The 20,932-nt window shown below is 47.5% G+C and overlaps 1 protein-coding gene and 1 long non-coding RNA gene across 2 annotated transcripts; one reads left to right on the top strand and one right to left on the bottom strand.

The window, feature by feature from the left end:
* Nucleotides 1-749: 749 nt before the first annotated feature.
* Nucleotides 750-3,756, bottom strand: LOC146052765 (uncharacterized). The gene is made up of 3 exons (XR_014467640.1): nt 3,297-3,756; nt 3,037-3,114; nt 750-780 (listed from the first exon to the last, which is right to left on the bottom strand). It is a non-coding gene; the product is annotated as an uncharacterized LOC146052765 (long non-coding RNA).
* A 4,690-nt stretch (nt 3,757-8,446) lies between these two features.
* LOC146052760 (uncharacterized) lies at nt 8,447-20,570 on the top strand. Its single transcript, XM_083167945.1, has 11 exons — nt 8,447-8,516; nt 8,877-8,939; nt 9,428-9,508; nt 9,902-9,961; nt 10,162-10,242; nt 12,043-12,120; nt 12,777-12,845; nt 14,226-14,402; nt 15,262-15,312; nt 17,143-17,178; nt 20,392-20,570. Coding segments are annotated over exons 1-11 (774 nt in total). The 5' UTR covers nt 8,447-8,515; the 3' UTR covers nt 20,469-20,570.
* Nucleotides 20,571-20,932: the final 362 nt, after the last annotated feature.

Below are 20,932 nucleotides of genomic sequence, written 5' to 3' on the forward strand. Positions count from 1 at the left end.
GTTGACTGAATGTCGACACAGTCAACATGGACAATAGAAAAGTGCATTGCGTCCCCTCAGCCTCGGCCAAAGGCACGCCAAGAAAATACACAAGTTGGAAAGGAAGAAAAAATACACAAACTCAATAAAGAAATGACAGGACTTACTTTCAGACGGAGCGGCTGAGGCTGTAACGGCCCGCAAGGTCAGGGTGTCCTCCTCGCCTTCAAGCGGAGGCACTGTGTGAAGATGAGAAAAATGAGAAAGTGTGCTGTTTAAATAAAGTTACTGTACTCATTACTGGGTTTACAAAAAGGCGTGGACTGGATTTTATAAAGTGCTGCGGCCGCTATACAGTAGTGTACTTTATAAAATCAACTCCGCTCCAAAGTGGATAGGACCGCTGCGCTTGGTATGGTCGACCGAAAGATTGTCGACAGTCATAAGGTCGACATACTGCAAGGTCGACAGGTGTCTAGGTCGACATGGGATAAGATCGACAGGTCATCAGGTCGACACAAGCATTAGGTCGACATGGTCTAGGTCGGCAGTCAAAAAGTTCACCATTGAGTTTTTCATTATTGTTGACTGAATGTCGACACAGTCAACATGGACAATAGAAAAGTGCATTGCGTCCCCTCAGCCTCGGCCAAAGGCACGCCAAGAAAATACACAAGTTGGAAAGGAAGAAAAAATACACAAACTCAATAAAGAAATGACAGGACTTACTTTCAGACGGAGCGGCTGAGGCTGTAACGGCCCGCAAGGTCAGGGTGTCCTCCTCGCCTTCAAGCGGAGGCACTGTGTGAAGATGAGAAAAATGAGAAAGTGTGCTGTTTAAATAAAGTTACTGTACTCATTACTGGGTTTACAAAAAGGCGTGGACTGGATTTTATAAAGTGCTGCGGCCGCTATACAGTAGTGTACTTTATAAAATCAACTCCGCTCCAAAGTGGATAGGACCGCTGCGCTTGGTATGGTCGACCGAAAGATTGTCGACAGTCATAAGGTCGACATACTGCAAGGTCGACAGGTGTCTAGGTCGACATGGGATAAGATCGACAGGTCATCAGGTCGACACAAGCATTAGGTCGACATGGTCTAGGTCGACAGTCAAAAAGTTCACCATTGAGTTTTTCATTATTGTTGACTGAATGTCGACACAGTCAACATGGACACTAGAAAAGTGCATTGCGTCCCCTCAGCCTCGGCCAAAGGCACGCCAAGAAAATACACAAGTTGGAAAGGAAGAAAAAATACACAAACTCAATAAAGAAATGACAGGACTTACTTTCAGACGGAGCGGCTGAGGCTGTAACGGCCCGCAAGGTCAGGGTGTCCTCCTCGCCTTCAAGCGGTGGCACTGTGTGAAGATGAGAAAAATGAGAAAGTGTGCTGTTTAAATAAAGTTACTGTACTCATTACTGGGTTTACAAAAAGGCGTGGACTGGATTTTATAAAGTGCTGCGGCCGCTATACAGTAGTGTACTTTATAAAATCAACTCCGCTCCAAAGTGGATAGGACCGCTGCGCTTGGTATGGTCGACCGAAAGATTGTCGACAGTCATAAGGTCGACATACTGCAAGGTCGACAGGTGTCTAGGTCGACATGGGATAAGATCGACAGGTCATCAGGTCGACACAAGCATTAGGTCGACATGGTCTAGGTCGACAGTCAAAAGGTCAACATGGGGTTTTTCCACTGTTTTTTTTTACCCGAATGTCGACATACAGTACTGTAGTTTTAAGTGTCCATGCACTCGGCACACTATTTTATTCTCCCACAATGCCCCAGTGCAGTGATGGCTAACCTTAACACTCCAGCTGTTGTTGAACTACACATCCCAGCATGCCCTGCATCAGTTTTAGCATGGCCAAATAGTAAAACTGTAGCAGGGCATGCTGGGATGTTAGTTCAATAACAGCTGGAGTGTCAAGGTTAGCCATCACTGCCCTAGTGGATATTAGGGCATGAAATACCGCCTGTCGGCTCTTTAAACAGTGAAAAATCCTATGCCGACCTAATGACTTGTTGACCTTGTCCCATGTGGACCTTGCAGTATGTCGACCTAGTGGTGAGGCCCTAATGACTGTCGACCATCTTTAGGTCGACCAACTGAATGCTGCTGCAGGGGCAGAGGACTGGGGGGGCACATGGGTGATGCTGCACTTTTATACCGCTACAGTATGTGCGCTTCATCACTGAATACTGTATAACTTTTTGACAAAATATTTTGCTAAATAAACCAACCAACATTTTTCAATGCTAACATTTCATGTCTTTTAATTTTTATTTAAATCATCGAGGGAAGGTTGGCTTCAGTTTCTCACAAATACAGTATCCTATAAACGACAATACATTAGTGGGGGTTGGTGGTGGAGAGCTTTAACACATAGAAATGCTAATGAGTTAGTGTACTTGGAGTGGGGAGGCTAATAGTGTGATTTTTCCTTTCACAGATACAAGATTCAAATGTAAATGTCCTTTTTAGACAATGCAGTCTTTAGACAATGCAGGTTTATAGCGACCCTTAATCAAATTACTGTATCTGTCTGCACTTAACACTACAGAAAGGAGGTTGAACTGGCATCTCTAGTACAATGCAGCTTTGAAAAGGGGAATCCAGTCATCACATTTGAAGAAAACTTTCAGATTTTCACAAATACAGTACAGTACAGTACAGGTTGAGTATCCCCTATCCGAAATGCTCAGGACCGCGAGCATTTTGGATAGGGGAATTTTCCGGTTTTTGGAATATTTTTTTTGCAGCCATACTTACCTGTCCCCTGATGGTCCCCGGGCGTCCCTCGGCGTCCGCGCAGTCCGCGGGCGTCCACAGCAGGCCTCCGACATCTTCTCCTGGTCTCCAGCGGTCCCAGGAATGCATTGCGCGAGTGTGCGCGCGCAATGCATTCCTGGGACCGCTGGAGAAGATGCCGGAAGCCTGCTGTGGACGCCCGGGGACTTGGTAAGTATGAAAAGAGGGTTAGGGGTTAAAAAATAGAAAAAAAATTCAAATGATTCCAAAAACCACGGTAAGAAATGGCAGGACTTACTCTCAAACTGGGCAGCGGCTGCGCCTGTTGAGCCGGATGGGGCGGCTGTAGCGGCCTGCAAACTTTCAAGCGGAGGCACTGTGGGAAAATTAGAAAAATTAGAAAATGTGCTGTTTTCATAAAGTTACTCTACTCTTATTACTGTAAATGGGGAAGGGGTGGGTTTACAAAAAGGCGTGGACTGGATTTTATAAAGTGCTGCGGATGCCATACTGTACGTTATAAAATCCACTCCCCACCAAAGTGGATAGGACACATACCGCTTGCCACGCTTCCACTTGATGACAAAAGTGCCCTTTCCCTCCTCCTCCTCTGACGTCCTGTGTAAAAATAACATTTACAGTATACTGTAGTGTCCTTTCAAACATTAGTACAGTAAAGTACAAGTACTGTATTTTATTATCCCACCACGCTCTAGTGCACGGGTGTCAAACACAAGGCCCATGGGCCAAATCTGGCCCGCAAGACCTCGACATGTGGCCCACGCAGCCTTCACCTACAGTATTACAGCATTCCCGCCAGCCAATGTTTGTACCGTCATGTGATCAGGGACATCATCCATCAGACTTTGGCCTGGGTAATTTGTACCCCCTACCCCTTTCTCTCGGCACCCCTGATAATACCACACAGTAATGCCCCTTACACATGACACATGTTATTAATGTCCTTACTGTATAACCATAATGCCCCTTACACATTATAATAGATATGTATACACTGTATACAGTATATACTGTATATACAGTATATATATATATATATTTATTATCTATAAATATAATATATATATTATATATATATAGATATATAGATATATATATTTAACTATATACTGTACAGTATATACATAAATATATCTATAATATAAATACACTTGTGGGCAATCTCACATTGATGGCAGTGGTCTCATTTTATAAAAGTTTTAACAACTGCTTTTTTTTTTAACATACTGTATGAGGAGGCAGCGGCTGGGGACCCTGGAAGCTGCTGCGGGGGTGCGGGGGCATCCAGGCAGACATGTCAGGTGGGCGTGTGGCCGGAAGGACCTGCGGGCGGAGGGGTGCCCAGCAGCCTGATGAAATTGTGGCCATTCGGAGGGGTACTGTAGCCGGAATTTAGGTGCATGTTGGGGGAGGGAGCAGGGGGAGGCGGCGGGGCGGCATGCGGGCTGAAAGTGGCTAATCTTTCAGCCCGTGCTGCGTACACACATAATCCGATAGACCGGCGGGTACTTGTGTAGTTTCACGGCGCCACTAAATCGCATGCGATATCACATGCGATTTAATACCTGTTCATATCCCCACTATCCGCTGTGGCGTGGAGTTGATTTTATATAGTGTGGCGAGCGCAGCGAGACACCGAGCCCGAAACTTGGCGAGCGCCGCAAGGGGACACGGAATGCGATATCAGTAATGTACCATAATCCGTGTCCGCTCGCCACGCTTCGGGTTCAGTGGCTCGCTGCGCTCGCCACACTGTATAATTTCGACTCCACGCCGTAGTGGATAGTCGGGAAATAAAGAGGTATTAAATTGCGTTTGATATCGCATGCAAAATCGCATTTCTCCGAATATACTCCGCCCAGCGATCAATTCTGAATCAGGACCCAAAAACTGAAATGCACAGAATAATATGGCCCCTTCTCCCACCCTTGGAAATCAAACCCAGCCCATTATGTACAGTAAATAGCCTTTTACATGAAAGATTTTCAGCAAAGTCTTTCACCTCCTGAACATCTCTTGCTCTTTTGGGAAAATAGATCAGTGTGTACGCACTACTTTGGTGACAGATATATCTATCAAAGATTTTGGCAAAGTCTTTTGAAATGAAAATCTTCAAGTGTGTATGGGCCTTAACAGGAGTAGTGTACAGTACTTACTGGCGACGGAACGGCGCAGGGCCTCCAGCTTCGCAGGCTGCCTTGTGACTAGGTCACTCCATTTTCTTTGGAGTGACCTAATCCTGCGCAGCCGGCAGTACTTGCGCATTATTATCCTGCGCGCATCCTTATAAGCATTGCGCTTCTCCCGGTTACTGCTCAGAGGCTTGTCCCGGCAGCTAACCAAAATGATCAGCTCTGCGTAGCTGTAACGCTGTCTCTGTCTCTGAGCAGAATCCATTTTGGAAGTGAACACTCCCCAGCGCATGACACAAAACGCAGGACACATGGTAGTCAGTAGGCTAAAGTAATCAATCCAGTACTGTACAGTACTATACAGTGAATGAGTTTCTTAACTTTAATAAAATTGTGTCTTCATACCGTACAGTACAGTATATGGGAGGCCTCATACTGTATTAATTTAATTTAATAAACTGTGCGTTGCAGCTGCTACAGTATTATTCTTGCGATTAATACTGTACAGTATGTACAGTTTATGCGGCGCAAGTTTCTTCTGCGAATTTTTCCATATTTAGTGGAGGGTTTCCGTAATCTGTGAAGGCTGTACGGCGTTTAGGTTTATGCGGCGCAAGTTTGTTATGCGAATTTTTCCATGTTAAGTGGAATTTGTACTGCGAATTTTTCCGTTTTTAGTGGAGGGCTTCCGTTTTTTGTTTGACATGTGACCTGTGTCGACATGTGACATGCGTGGAAGGCGGCCACCATTACAGTATACTGTAGACAACATGGCGCACAGAAACAGAAACTTCTGTGATGCGGAGCTCCTGATTTTGCTGCGGCATGTGGACAAATCCTTGGCCAGTAATGCAGAGAAGAACAGCGCATACAGGAGCGCAAAGGAGGAGATTTTGGAAGTCCTGCACAGGGATAGGAGTATCCTCTCGCTGCAGAAGAGGTGGAGTGACCTGCTTCGGAGGCAGCCAGATAAACTGGCCAAATTGAGGGCCAAGCTGAGCAGAGGTACTGTACAGTACATGACATTAACAAAATTAAAGTACATTAGTACTGTAGTACAGTATTTACTGTTATTATAGCGGGTATGGATAATTGGATAGACACAAACGCAAGGGGACGCGGACACCTGTGAAGCCCGCGTGGGTAAGCGTTTATCTGTACAGGTACATATCCGTGTCCCCTCGCGGTGCTTGCTGGGCTCGGTGGCTCGCTGCGCTCGCCACACTTTCTGTTCTAAACTCCACGGCAACGTGGATAGTGGGGTTATGAAAAGGTCGTTGGACACGTAACGCCGCCCCTCGTGGGCTCGCTGCGCTCGCCACGCTTCGGGTCGGCGTTGGTAGTGGGGGTGGTTTACTATGAAAAAAGGTAATCGGGACATCGGTCAGAATGAACTTAGGTCTACAGTCATTAGGTCGACTGTCAGGAAGGTCGACATGGGCCAAGGTGGACATGTGATTAGATTGACACAAGCATTACAGTATGTCAACATTCAAAAGGTCGACATGGTATATTCCAGTGTATTCCAATGCAGGGCCGCACGCTCCACCAGGTCCCGCCACCCAAGACCACACGGACACTTGTCCGTGTGAAATCATGTATGGGGGCGGGCAGCTGACATCCGGCGATGTCAGATGCCCGCCCCCTACACACGCGCCCCCTTTTACACGCCCCTCACGCCACTCTACGCCCCCTGTGCGGCGTGTAAAGAATACGTGCGGCGAAATCGCCTGCACATGCGCAGAGTGACCATCGGCGGGATGACCGCATGCGGAGAAATCTGCACCGATCAGAATAAGGCCCATTGTCTGGCGGGAATGCTGTAATAGTAGGTGTGTTGACCAAATGAAATGTCGACCTTGACCAAAGTCGACCAAAACCCATGTCGACCTTGCTTTCTGTCGACCTAGTGGTGTTGACCCAATGCACTAATGTTTGAAAGGACACTACAGTATACTGTAAATGTTATTTTTACACAGGACTTCAGAGGAGGAGGAGGAGGGAAATGCAGGCCGATACAGCCCCCACCGCCTCAACAAGCGGCGCCGCTCCATCTGAGAGTAAGTCCTGTCATTTCTTTATTGAGTTTGTGTATTTTTTCTTCAGGGGGGTGGGGGTGGAGCGTTGCGCCAAGGCCTCTGATGCACAAAAGGAGGCAATTGCCACTGGCAGTACTAGTGTACATCCGGTACTGCACTGGCAAATGCCTCCTTTTGAAACAACCACTATCCAGGGCAGCCGTAAGCAGGGAATGCGCAGCGGTACTGTATGTGTCCTATCCACTTTGGAGCAGAGTGGATTTTCTAAAGTACAGTATGGCGGGCGCAGCACTTTATAAAATCCAGTCCACGCCTTTTTGTAAACCCAGTAATGAGTACAGTAACTTTATTTAAACAGCACACTTTCTCATTTTTCTCATCTTCACACAGTGCCTCCGCTTGAAGGCGAGGAGGACACCCTGCCCTTGCGGGCCGTTACAGCCTCAGCCGCTCCGTCTGAAAGTAAGTCCTGTCATTTCTTTATTGAGTTTGTGTATTTTTTCTTCCTTTCCAACTTGTGTATTTTCTTGGCGTGCCTTTGGCCGAGGCTGAGGGGACGCAATGCACTTTTCTAGTGTCCATGTTGACTGTGTCGACATTCAGTCAACAATAATGAAAAACTCAATGGTGAACTTTTTGACTGTCGACCTAGACCATGTCGACCTAATGCTTGTGTCGACCTGATGACCTGTCGATCTTATCCCATGTCGACCTAGACACCTGTCGACCTTGCAGTATGTCGACCTTATGACTGTCGACAATCTTTCGGTCGACCATACCAAGCGCAGCGGTCCTATCCACTTTGGAGCGGAGTTGATTTTATAAAGTACACTACTGTATAGCGGCCGCAGCACTTTATAAAATCCAGTCCACGCCTTTTTGTAAACCCAGTAATGAGTACAGTAACTTTATTTAAACAGCACACTTTCTCATTTTTCTCATCTTCACACAGTGCCTCCGCTTGAAGGCGAGGAGGACACCCTGCCCTTGCGGGCCGTTACAGCCTCAGCCGCTCCGTCTGAAAGTAAGTCCTGTCATTTCTTTATTGAGTTTGTGTATTTTTTCTTCCTTTCCAACTTGTGTATTTTCTTGGCGTGCCTTTGGCCGAGGCTGAGGGGACGCAATGCACTTTTCTAGTGTCCATGTTGACTGTGTCGACATTCAGTCAACAATAATGAAAAACTCAATGGTGAACTTTTTGACTGTCGACCTAGACCATGTCGACCTAATGCTTGTGTCGACCTGATGACCTGTCGATCTTATCCCATGTCGACCTAGACACCTGTCGACCTTGCAGTATGTCGACCTTATGACTGTCGACAATCTTTCGGTCGACCATACCAAGCGCAGCGGTCCTATCCACTTTGGAGCGGAGTTGATTTTATAAAGTACACTACTGTATAGCGGCCGCAGCACTTTATAAAATCCAGTCCACGCCTTTTTGTAAACCCAGTAATGAGTACAGTAACTTTATTTAAACAGCACACTTTCTCATTTTTCTCATCTTCACACAGTGCCTCCGCTTGAAGGCGAGGAGGACACCCTGCCCTTGCGGGCCGTTACAGCCTCAGCCGCTCCGTCTGAAAGTAAGTCCTGTCATTTCTTTATTGAGTTTGTGTATTTTTTCTTCCTTTCCAACTTGTGTATTTTCTTGGCGTGCCTTTGGCCGAGGCTGAGGGGACGCAATGCACTTTTCTAGTGTCCATGTTGACTGTGTCGACATTCAGTCAACAATAATGAAAAACTCAATGGTGAACTTTTTGACTGTCGACCTAGACCATGTCGACCTAATGCTTGTGTCGACCTGATGACCTGTCGATCTTATCCCATGTCGACCTAGACACCTGTCGACCTTGCAGTATGTCGACCTTATGACTGTCGACAATCTTTCGGTCGACCATACTGTACAATCCATCCTTGTTCTCATTTTTGACATTTTCCCACAGTGACTCCGATTGCAGACCAGGGCACCCTTCCAGCCCCCACCGCCTCAGCCGCTCCATCTGAGAGTAAGTCCTGTCATTTCTTTATTGAGTTTGTGTTTTTTTTTTTCTTTCTCTCCTACTGTACAGTAATTGTGTCTTCTCTTGGCGTGCCATTGGCCCACGCTGGTAGCGTGGGCCAATGGCAGCCTAGCGCAGCCCTGCGTAGTCAGCGTTGTGTCCATGTCAGGGGGGTGGGGGTGGAGCGTTGCGCCAATGCCTCTGATGCACAAAAGGAGGCAATTGCCACTGGCAGTACTAGTTTACATCCGGTACTGCACTGGCAAATGCCTCCTTTTGAAACAACCACTATCCAGGGCAGCCGTAAGCAGGGAATGCGCAGCGGTATGTGTCCTATCCACTGTGGAGCAGAGTGGATTTTCTAAAGTACAGTATGGCGGGCGCAGCACTTTATAAAATCCAGTCCACGCCTTTTTGTAAAGCCACCCCAGCCCCATTTACAGTAATAAGAGTACGGTAAGTTACTTGTTCTCATTTTTGACATTTTCCCACAGTGACTCCGATTGAAGACCAGGGCACCCTGCCCTGCGGGCATGCTACAGGCCCCCCCTCAAGCATCGCCACGATGCTAAGCAGTAAGTCCTGTCATTTCTTTATTGTGTTTTGTGTTTGTGTGTTTGAACTTGTGTAGTTTTTTGCCGTGCCGTTGGGCGACGCTGTCAGCATCGGCCAACGGCAGCCTAGCACAGTCAGCGTAGTGTCCCCACGGGAGCCCTGCACAATTACCGTAATGTCCCCGTCAGGTACTGTAGCTCTGCGTCTCGTGCACAAAGGGGGTGGGAGTGGAGGCGTGCGGTACGTCTGATGCACGACGTTTTGACCTAGACATTATTTATCTACAGTATACAGTACTGCAATACTGTATACTCTACCATAACCTCAGTGATTACAGTAGTGTGTGTGAACTAATGTTTCAAAGGACACTACAGTACAGTATACTGTAATGTACTGTAATTATTTTTACACAGGACTTCAGAGGAGGATGGAAAGGGTACCCCCAAGAAGGTCCCCTCAAACTTTGGCAGCCAGTAAGTGTCCTCCCGACCTGTTCATACAGTACCCCCAGTATCCACGTTGACGTGGAGTCTATTTTATCAAGTGTGGTGGGCACAGCACTTTATTGAAAACAGTCCACGGCTTTTTTTTTTTAACACCCCCTCCTCCCCATTTAGAGTAAGAATAATAACTTTACAGTATTTTAACAGCACATTTTATCATTTCCCCACAGTGCCAAGCCTAGAGGAAGACCAGGGCACCCTGCCCTTGCGGGCCGTTACAGCCCCCAGCGCCTCAGCCGCTCCGTCTGACAGTAAGTCCTGTCATTTGTTTATTGAGTTTGTGTATTTTTTCTTCCTTTCCAACTTGTGTCTTTTGTTGGCGTGCCGTTGGCCGAGGCTGAGGGGACGCAATGCACTTTTCTAGTGTCCATGTTGACTGTGTCGACATTCAGTCAACAATAATGAAAAACTCGATGGTGAACTTTTTGAATGTTGACCATACCCATGTCGACCTAATAATTTAGTTTTCCTAATGACCATGTCTCCCTAACCCATGTTGACCTTCAGTCATGTCGACCTTCATGCTTGTCAACCTTCAGTGGTCGACCTAATGCTTGTAGACCTACAGTAATGTCTGTCTTTCCTATGACCCATCTTTGTTTGCTACTACAGTACAGTATACAGGTTGAGTATCCGGTATCCGGACATCCCTTATCCGAATGATTCCAAAAACCGTGGTTTTTGGAATCATTCGAATTTTTTTTTATTTTTTATTTTTCAACCCCTAACCCTCTTTTCATACTTACCAAGTCCCCGGGCGTCCACAGCAGGCCTCCGGCATCTTCTCCAGGGTCTCCAGCGGTCCCAGGAATGCATTGCGCGAGTGTGTGCGCGCGCCGGTGACGTCACCAGCTCCCGCACCCATAGACCTCACGGACACTTGTCCGTGTAAAAGCATGTATGGGGCCGGGCAGCTGACATCCGGCGATGTCAGATGCCCGCCCCCAACACATGCGTCACAGCCTCATTACCATGCGTACGCCCCGCGTTTGCATGGGAACGCCCATGAAACGCGGGGCGTATGCATAGGGAAATGAGGCTAAGTAGTCCCTCACGCCCCTATCCACCCCCTTTGCGGCGTTAAAAAAAATTGTGCGGCGATTTCGCCTGCACATGCGCAGATCGAAAACATCGGCGGAACGGCCGCATGCGGCCGTTACCGCTTAGATCAGATTAAGGGCCTGTACAGTATACTGTATTTGTGAAAATCTGAAAGTTTTCTTCAAATGTGATGACTGGATTCCCCTTTTCAAAGCTGCATACTGTACTAGAGATGACAGTTCACCCTCCTTTCTGTAGTGTTAAGTGCAGACCGATAATTTGATTAAGGGTCACTATAAACCTGGACTGCATTGTCTAAAAAGGACATTTACATTTGAATCTTGTATCTGTGAAAGGAAAAATCACACTATTAGCCTCCCCACTCCAAGTACACTAACTCATTAGCATTTCTATGTGTTAAAGCTCTCCACCACCAACCCCCACTAATGTATTGTCGTTTATAGGATACTGTATTTGTGAGAAACTGAAGCCAACCTTCCCTCGATGATTTAAATAAAAATTAAAAGACATGAAATGTTAGCATTGAAAAATGTTGGTTGGTTTATTTAGCAAAATATTTTGTCAAAAAGTTATACAGTATTCAGTGATGAAGCGCACATACTGTAGCGGTATAAAAGTGCAGCATCACCCATGTGCTCCCCCCAGTCCTCTGCCCCTGCAGCAGCATTCAGTTGGTCGACCTAAAGATGGTCGACAGTCATTAGGGCCTCACCACTAGGTCGACATACTGCAAGGTCAACAAGTCATTAGGTCGGCATAGGATTTTTCACTGTTTAAAGAGCCGACAGGCGGTATTTCATGCCCTAATATCCACTAGGGCAGTGATGGCTAACCTTGACACTCCAGCTGTTAATGAACTACACATCCCAGCATGCCCTGCTACAGTTTTACTATTTGGCCATGCTAAAACTGATTTTTGTAAACCCAGTAATGAGTACAGTAACTTTATTTAAACAGCACACTTTCTCATTTTTCTCATCTTCACATAGTGCCTCCGCTTGAAGACCAGGGCACCCTGCCCTTGCGGGCCGTTACAGCCCCCAGCGCCTCAGCCGCTCCGTCTGACAGTAAGTCCTGTCATTTGTTTATTGAGTTTGTGTATTTTTTCTTCCTTTCCAACTTGTGTCTTTTGTTGGCGTGCCGTTGGCCGAGGCTGAGGGGACGCAATGCACTTTTCTAGTGTCCATGTTGACTGTGTCGACATTCAGTCAACAATAATGAAAAACTCGATGGTGAACTTTTTGAATGTTGACCATACCCATGTCGACCTAATAATTTAGTTTTCCTAATGACCATGTCTCCCTAACCCATGTTGACCTTCAGTCATGTCGACCTTCATGCATGTCAACCTTCAGTGGTCGACCTAATGCTTGTAGATGATGGCTAACCTTGACACTCCAGCTGTTAATGAACTACACATCCCAGCATGCCCTGCTACAGTTTTACTATTTGGCCATGCTAAAACTGATGCAGGGCATGCTGGGATGTGTACTGTAGTTCAACAACAGCTGGAGTGTTAAGGTTAGCCATCACTGCACTGGGGCATTGTGTGAGAATAAAATAGTGTGCCGAGTGCATGGACACTTAAAACTACAGTACAGTATGTCGACATTCGGATAAAAATGTCGACCTTTTGACTGTCGACCTAGACCATGTCGACCTAATGCTTGTGTCTGGCGTGCCGTTGGCCGTTTGCTAATTACGGTGACATGTCTTCCAACAGCCCAGCAACCCCCTCAACAAGTGGGAGCTCCCAGACAGCTCTGGAGAGGCCGTATCAGCCCTCCACCTAGTAAGTACAGTACATGTTTTTGTTTACAGTATTTGTTAGTTTTTCTCTCTATGGGGCTGCATCAGATGTTACAGTATTGTACAGTGGTGCAAGTAGAATTTTTTTCTTGGTGGTACTGATAGCTTCCACCAAAAATGGGCGTGGCCATGTGTCATGAGGGGGCATGGTCACACAAAGCTAGGGGAGTGACTTATACCCACTTTAAACCAAAATCCTTGGTTAGACCTGATCTTTGTACACAGGAGTTTCCAGGGTTGAACCCAGCTTTATACCCCATTTACACAGCACTATGTCCCAGGTCGGACCCAGGTCTGCGCCATTTATACTGAACCTGGGTCAGCCCTGCTTTTCCCTTTGGATGACATTAAAAAATGTCCATTTTAGGACTGATAAACTTCCAGTCAACCTTCCGTCATTGATTAAAAAAATAAAATAAAAAAGACATGAAAAGTTAGCATTGAAAAATGTCGGTTTGTTTATTTTGTTAAATATTTGTTCAAAAAGTTTTATTCAGTGCTCAAGGACACATAGCGGTATAAAAGTACAGCATCAACCATGTGAGCTCCCCTGTGGAACCTGGGGTGGGACCATTTACACCACCCACGACCCAGGTCCAACCAGTGTTTAACTTCGGTCAGGACCTGGGTAGGAAACCAGTGTTACTGGACCAGGGTGGCCCCTTTTACACCAACACTGACCTGTGTCCAACCTGGGTTTCTCACTTGGTGTAAAAGGGGTATTAATGACAATAGTAGCATGGCATTGGGAGACAGGGAATGAGAAACAGGGAATGACTGGGGGTGGGTTGGCTCTTGCTTGGGGAGAGCCGGGCAGCTTGTACTGTACTTACAATTGTGGAGCCTGCTCTTCATGCTGTCGGCACCGTGTGACAGGCTAAATCAGCAGTAGCCAGTAGCTGCATACAGCACCAATCATAACACTGGGTGGGCGGGCTGCGGATGCATTACAGTATATTTAGACTTACAATAAAAATAGAATTGACAGTGGGTCAGGGAATACAGTAAGTGGTACTGCGTACCTGCAACATACAGTATTTCTCCGTACCACGCCGTACCCCCTTACTTGCAACACTGGTACTGTATCTCTACCAGTACAGTACAGTATATTATGGAGGCAAGTGCTGCTAATATACCCCACCTCCCTTCCATGCCCTCTTACACATGCGCAGAAATACTGTACAAGTGTGTCTGCTTGTGCTCACCTCTGAATTAGGCACTCTGTCTCTCTTCACCCCTCTCTACTGTACAGCATACAGTATCCTCTACGCTCAAGACTTTATTGTTACCTATTGTATTTATTGTTACCTAGTATACTGTACTGTATCAGCAAGCTCAAATTTTGGTGCAATTTTTTTTACAGACCTGCAATACCCAGAGGTGCCAAAGGAGGACAGTATGGACACCTGCAGTATGGACACCTGGAGCTGTTCATCCCCGGAGCCCCAGGAAAATTGGAGCTACTGTTCCTGCCGCTCGGAGGAAGAAAGCGAGGTGGCAGCAGCGCTTCCTCCTGCATCCAGCAGAACTCCCCCAGGGTGTAAGTACTGTACTCATGGCCAGCAACAGCAATCCTGGGGCCCCATAAATTGATCTCTCTGGGGCCCCTTCCCCATCAAGCATAGTAGTGGTGTGGAGCAGGGGGGGAGTAATAGTGTGGAGAAGGGAGGGAGGGAGGGAGTAATAATGCAGAGCAGGAGGGAGGGTGGGAGTAATAGTGCGGAGCAGGGAGGGAGGGAGGGTAGGAGTAGTAGTGTGGAGCAGGGAGGGAAGGTGGGAGTAATGGTGTGGAGCACTGAGGGAGTTGTGGAGTCCACCTGTAAAGCCATACTGTATACTGTACAGTACTGTACTGTACCTGTGCACTACAAAATTCCCTCAATATTGCCATTCTGTATACTGTACAGAATGACCCATACTGTATGAAGAATGCCCCCCTTTAGTGCCTACAGTAATTACAGTATGCATTCAACCCCCCCCCCCCCATCACCTAATGCACAATGCCCCCTGACTTGTGTAATGCCTTCATTCATCAACACTCACTGCTGCAACTGCTTCTGCTGCATTGAATACTGGCCTACAGTATGGATAGCTGTCCTGAGATTCTGTCTCCAGGAGCAGCTGAAATGGGAGCTGCTCCATCTGTACATTACTGTACACAGAAAGTTGTGCTCCACTATGACAATTCTTATGACTTTATTGGTGTTCATACAGTACTGTACAGTACACTAGTGTACAGTACTGTACTGTACGTGCTGCAGTATGAGACACTATTGTTCAGTACTGTACAGTAAAGTATTTGTACTGTAGTGTACAGTAATGTACCGTATGTACTGTACAATATGCTGTACTGTATTACTATTGTTACAGAAAATGATCAAACATTTCTTTTTCCACAGTGCATTCCCCTTGGCTACCTTGGCAGTATGAACAAACTCCTCCCCAACCATGTAAGTAGTAATAGTAGCAGTACGTTTATTTATTAGGCGCCACCAGTGGCGCCGGAAGGGGGGGGGGCGAGGGGGCAGCTTGCCCCCCCCAAAATTACTGAGGCGCTAAAGCAGCTGTGCGGGCGGCTGATTAATCAGTAATATACAGTAGGCGGGCGGGCGGTGGGCTGATTAAGCTTGATCCAGCCTCCCGCCCGTCCGCCTATATTACTGATTAATCGCAGCCGCCCGCCCGCACAGCTGCTTTAGCGCCTCAGCAAGAATCCGATTCCTATTCGCAGCCGTCCGCCCACATGGATGACTTCTGCGGGGAGATGTTGAGAACCAGCGCCCGCCAATCACAGTGGCTGTGGATGTGATGCGTCCACAGTGATTGGCGGGCGTGATGCGGGCCGTAGGGAGGGAGACTGGTCGCGTGGATCAGTGCATGGGCGGGAGCCGCGGGAGCATCCTACAACAGCCGCAGCAGCAGCCATCACGCTGTGCTGCCACAACTAAAACTTAAAGGTAAATGCTGCTCCTCTCACCCTCCCTTCCCCAGTGACTCCTGGATCCAGGGGTTGTCATTTACCCCTGGATTCACAACCAAACAGGTTTATGTAATTACTGTATGTCTGATTATCATAATCAGACATACTGTAATCACATAAATCTGTTTGGAGGTGACAGTGCCACTTTTTACGAGTAAATGACAACCCCTGGATTAATGTCAGTCCTGGTGTCTCTGGCCACATGTACTGTATACTGTATGCCGCTGCCCGGTGTATAATGCCCACGTGTATATGCCGCTGCCAGTGTGTATAGTGCCCGGGGGTAACATATAGCAATTTAGGGTGCGCCAAAATGAGATTATATCTTGCCCCCCCCCCCAACCTAAAAACGTTCCAGCGCCCCTGGGCGCCACAAAGTGTCCACAGCGCCGTACATACAGTACTGTAGCAAACAAAAAAACAAATTACAAGGTAACGTACTGTACAGGGTGTGTTGAAAATTACAGCATACTGTAAATAGGGGTACAGTATACTGTAGCTGGTAGAACTAAAATCAGCATCAGTTCAGAAGTACTGTAGGTGTTGAAATGAAGTACAGTACAGTACAGTAGATGAAGGGAACAACAGGAGAGGAGCACAGGTGAGGTAAAGAGGTAGGGTGAGTACGTGAGGAAGGAGGGCCCTACTCATAAGAGTTAACAGACTACAGTAAAAGGAGGACGAACGAAAAACAATAGGATACTGTACTGTAAGTACTGTAGGAACAGATGGGAACGGAGGCATGATAGGAGGATCAAAAGAGGTTAGGAGGAGGGATAGGCTAGTCGAAAAAAGTGGGTTTTGAGGGAGCGCTTGAAGGAGGTAAGGGAATCAGAAAGCCTGATACAGTAGGTGGCGGGAGGTTGTTCCAGGAGGCAGAGGTAGAGTGGCGGGAGAGGAAGATGAGCCTAGCAGCAGCGTTAATAATGGATTGGAGTGGTGCAAGGCGTGTTCGAGGTAACCCAGAGAGAAGGATGTTGCAGTAGTCAAGGCGGGAGATGACAAGAGAGTGAATGAGAATTTTGGTCGTGTCAGTGGAGAGGAATGGTCTGATGCGTGAGATGTTGCGTAGGTTAAAACGGCAAGACTTGGAGAGAGCACGAATGTGGGGGGTGAAAGAGAGGGAGGAGTCAATGATGACACCAAGGCCGCGCGTTTGGTCGGTGGAGGTGATCTCGGTTTCACCAATGCTGATGGAGATAGTGGGAAAAAGGGTACTGTAGTATGTTCGGGGGATGGAAGATTAGAAGTTTAGTTTTAAACTAGTAGTAAACTGACAGTGCTTTTTTTTTTTTTACAGCAACTCCTGCACCATCTGAGGATGAAGACCAACAAGGTACAGTACAGTTTTATACTTCTTAATACTGTAACTTACAGTACAGTACAGGTATTTTTAAACCTTTTTTTTTAATTGCAAGATCCCCAGCATACAGTACTGTAGCACAGAGCCAACAGTAGGGACAGCGCTGTCCCTGCTGTTGAGATAGGGCTACGCCAGCCTGCTGCTGGCGCAAAACCAGCAGCGGGCTGAATGGTCAGCAGTGCTGACCGTTCATACATTTGGCCTGCTATCATTTAGATAGCAGCGCCGATATGGACAGAGGCGCATAGTGCCCCTGTCATTTACTGCATGCTGGCTCCTTAATACATTGGGGAGATGTGGTATCAGTGCACATAACGTGCGCTGATACCCCTTCTCCCTCATATCGATCTTTAATACATCTGCCCCTCTGTACCCAGTGTGCTAGGTGCCAGTCTGCATTGTCCCAGGGACGCTTTAAGGGGCGGGGGGGTGTGTGTGTGCCGGTGGGGAAGCAGTGCGGCCACGGCGGTGATCATCAGTGTGCTGTGTGCAGGGGGCAGGCAGCAGCGGCAATTACAACTTTAAAATAATGTGTCCATTGACTGTCCGTCTTCTGATTGGCTGAGATAGAGCACTCTCAGCCAATAAGCTGCCGCCAGAGGGAGGCCGCTGATTGGCTAAGAGTGCTCTATCTCAGCCAATCAAAAGCTGGACAGTCATTCGACACATTATTTTAAAGTTGTAATAGCCGCCGCTGCGGCGGTGCACACTGATGATCATTTGAGATCCGCCGCAGCCCGCCCCCACTGCTCCTCACAGGAACCGCTGCTGCCCCATGCCTGCTCCTCACCGGCACCGCTGCTGCCCGCCCCACTGCTCCTCACCGCCCTGCAGCTCCCCGGTTTTGTAATTGCACATCAAGGGCCAAATTGTTTGTGAGCCTCCCGGGGAGCTGCCGGGAAGCTCGCAGGAGAATTGGGTCCGAATTGTCCTTAGGACAAGTCGGTCTAATGTACAGTATGGGGGCCTTTAGCCAGTGTGCTTGGTGCCAGCCTGCAATGTCCCATAGACGCTTTAGCCAGTGTGCTAGGTGCTAACCTGCATTGTCTCAGTGGCACATCCAAATTACATCAGATAAATCACATGTGATTTATCTGACGCAAATTGGATGTAAAGAATGGCACATCTAGTGTCAAATTGTACAGTACTGTACAGTATGTAGGCCTCCTGGGAAGCAGCCGGGGAAATTCAAGGGAAATCAGATGCAATTTTACAGGTACAGTAAAGGCCCCCATACACTATGAGATTTATCTGACCTGTAAAATTGCATCTGATTTCCCTTGAATTTCCCTGGCAGCTTCCCAGGAGGCCTACATACAATTTGACACTTGATGTGCCATTTTTTACATCAAATTTGTGTCAGATAAATCACATATGATTTATCACATGTGATTAATCACGTGATTTATCTGACGCAAATTGGATGTGCCATGAGATTTATCTGATGGGGTGGCCCTAGGGAGTGGCCTGAACAGGGCTATACCTTGCAGGTATTACTGTTCTGAGGAAAGGGAGGAATGGCGGTATATTTATATGTAGTTCGGGGGTGTCGTCACTCGTACAAAAAGAGCATAGAGCAGGGGTGGGGAACCTTTTTTCTACCAAGGGCCATTTCGATATTTATAAAATCCTTCGGGGGCCATATAAAAATTATCAATATATTCATGCGGGTATTATACACACGGGCAGCGGTATATACACATGTGGGCATTATACACACAGGCAGCGGCATATACATGTGGGCATTATACACATAGGCAGCGATATATACATGCGGGCATAATACAACATCGGCAGCAGCATATAAACTTGGGCATTATACACACGGGAAGCGGTATATACATGTGGGCATGATACACACAGGCAGCGATATATACATGTGGGCATTATATACACGGGCATCGGTATATACATGCGGGCATTAAACACATGGGCAGTGGCATATACATGTGGGCATTATACACACAGGCAGTGATATATACATGCGGGCATTATACACATGGGCAGCGGCACATACATGTGGGCATTATACACATGGGCAGCGGCACAGACATGTGGGCATTGTACACACGGGCAGCGGCATATACATGTGGGCATTATACATACGGACACATGGGCAGTGGCACATACATGTGGGCATTATACATACAGACACATGGGCAGTGGCACATACATGTGGGCATTATACACACGGACACACATGGGCAGCGGCAGTGTGGAGAAAGTGACAGTGTCACCCCCCAAACAGGTACTAGATAACAGACACCACTGTCTGACACTTCTCACAAGCTAAAGTTTATTTACTTTTACAGGAGCAGGGGAAAGGAGGAGGGGGTCCGGGCTCTGCTCTGCTGCCTGTGGTGTCATTCATTCATTCATCAGGAGAGACGGGGGTTTGGGCTCTGCTCTGCTGCCCGTGGTATCATTCCCCCAGCAGCAGGGGAGAGGTCCGGGCTCTAAAGCCCGTGCAGACAATCAGGAGAGAGGAGAGGGGGGGGGGGGGGGGGGGGGGGGGGGCGGCTCGAAACCACGTTCTTATATTCAGCAGCAGGGAAGAGAGAGAGTCCGGGCTCTGTCATTCCAGCTTGAAGCAGGGAAGAGTGTGTCACTGCCGCCCCCTCAGCCCTCTTCCCTCCAATCGCGCCTGCCCCTTCCTGTGACGCCGGCTGCTGCTACTGTCACTGACACTGTTGGGGGATGGCCGCGCACCTAAAGGAGGTACCTAGAGTTCTACATATAGATATATCGCATCTGAAACATCGTGGGTGCTAAAAAGCACCCACGATGGCTCAGATTCCGATATATCTTATGTTCTGCAGGTACGACCACCTGATCCAATCTGATGAGCACGGGAACGCGCATCAGATTGGATCAGATGTCACAAACATGCGATTTTGGTCCGATTTCACCCGATTTATCGGCCCAAAGTGCCGAAATCGGGTGAAATCGGACGAAAATCGCATAATGTATGGGGGCCTTAAGATACAGTAAATCTCATAGTGCATGGGGGCCTTTAGCTCTGCTTGGCAACATCATGACGTCAGGCCATCTGCCAGTCATGATTCCTCTTGGCCTTTTTGTGCCTTGCTGAATGCAGGAGCTTATAAACACTGTAATAATGTTTACTGTAAAGTACTCAACTTGTATTATTGTTCTAAAACTGTTCATTTTTTTTTATTTTCACAGATGCCATACGAAGTGAAATCGGGAGACTCATTGGGGCAGAAAATCAACTCTTTGATTATATTGTAAAAAATATATAAATAATGAATTTTGTTTTAAATGTGCAGTGCTATTTATTTGTGTTACTATCCATCTTAGTAGTAGACTACTTTTTTTGGGGGGTTGATCACCCCGCCCATGGAAACGGAGCCACCAGGGCAATCCCTGGCCCGCCAGAAGGCCGACCACAGCGCGCAGCATGTCACTTGCCATCTCCCCGGCACTGGCACAGTGGGGGTCATGCAAAGCAGCAGAGATTTGGAGACAGGGAAGTTATAAAACAAGTCCCATTCTACCCACCCCCCCACCCCCCCTTAATGGAATTACAGTACTGCGGTGAAAGAGAGTGAGCTGCAAATAGCAGCGAATGAAGATAAAAACTTAGCCTGTGTCCCACAAAATAGAGACATAGGTGCTGCAGGGGGGAAGGGGCCAGATTAGGGCAGAAAGGAGATAGGGAAAGGACAATGGAATAGGCAGCCCACCCCCCAGGGCATAAGCCATA

Source organism: Crinia signifera, unplaced genomic scaffold (assembly GCF_055691185.1).
Source record: "Crinia signifera unplaced genomic scaffold, ASM5569118v1 HAP2_SCAFFOLD_122, whole genome shotgun sequence".
NCBI classification, from domain to species: domain Eukaryota; kingdom Metazoa; phylum Chordata; class Amphibia; order Anura; family Myobatrachidae; genus Crinia; species Crinia signifera.

What these genes read in the sequence shown, in the direction of transcription:
- LOC146052760 (XM_083167945.1), top strand. An exon ending in CTCAGCCGCTCCATCTGAGA is followed by an intron (nt 8,940 to 9,427) that starts GTAAGTCCTGTC and finishes ATTTTCCCACAG; the next exon opens with TGACTCCGATTGAAGACCAG. An exon ending in ACAAACTCCTCCCCAACCAT is followed by an intron (nt 15,313 to 17,142) that starts GTAAGTAGTAAT and finishes TTTTTTTTACAG; the next exon opens with CAACTCCTGCACCATCTGAG.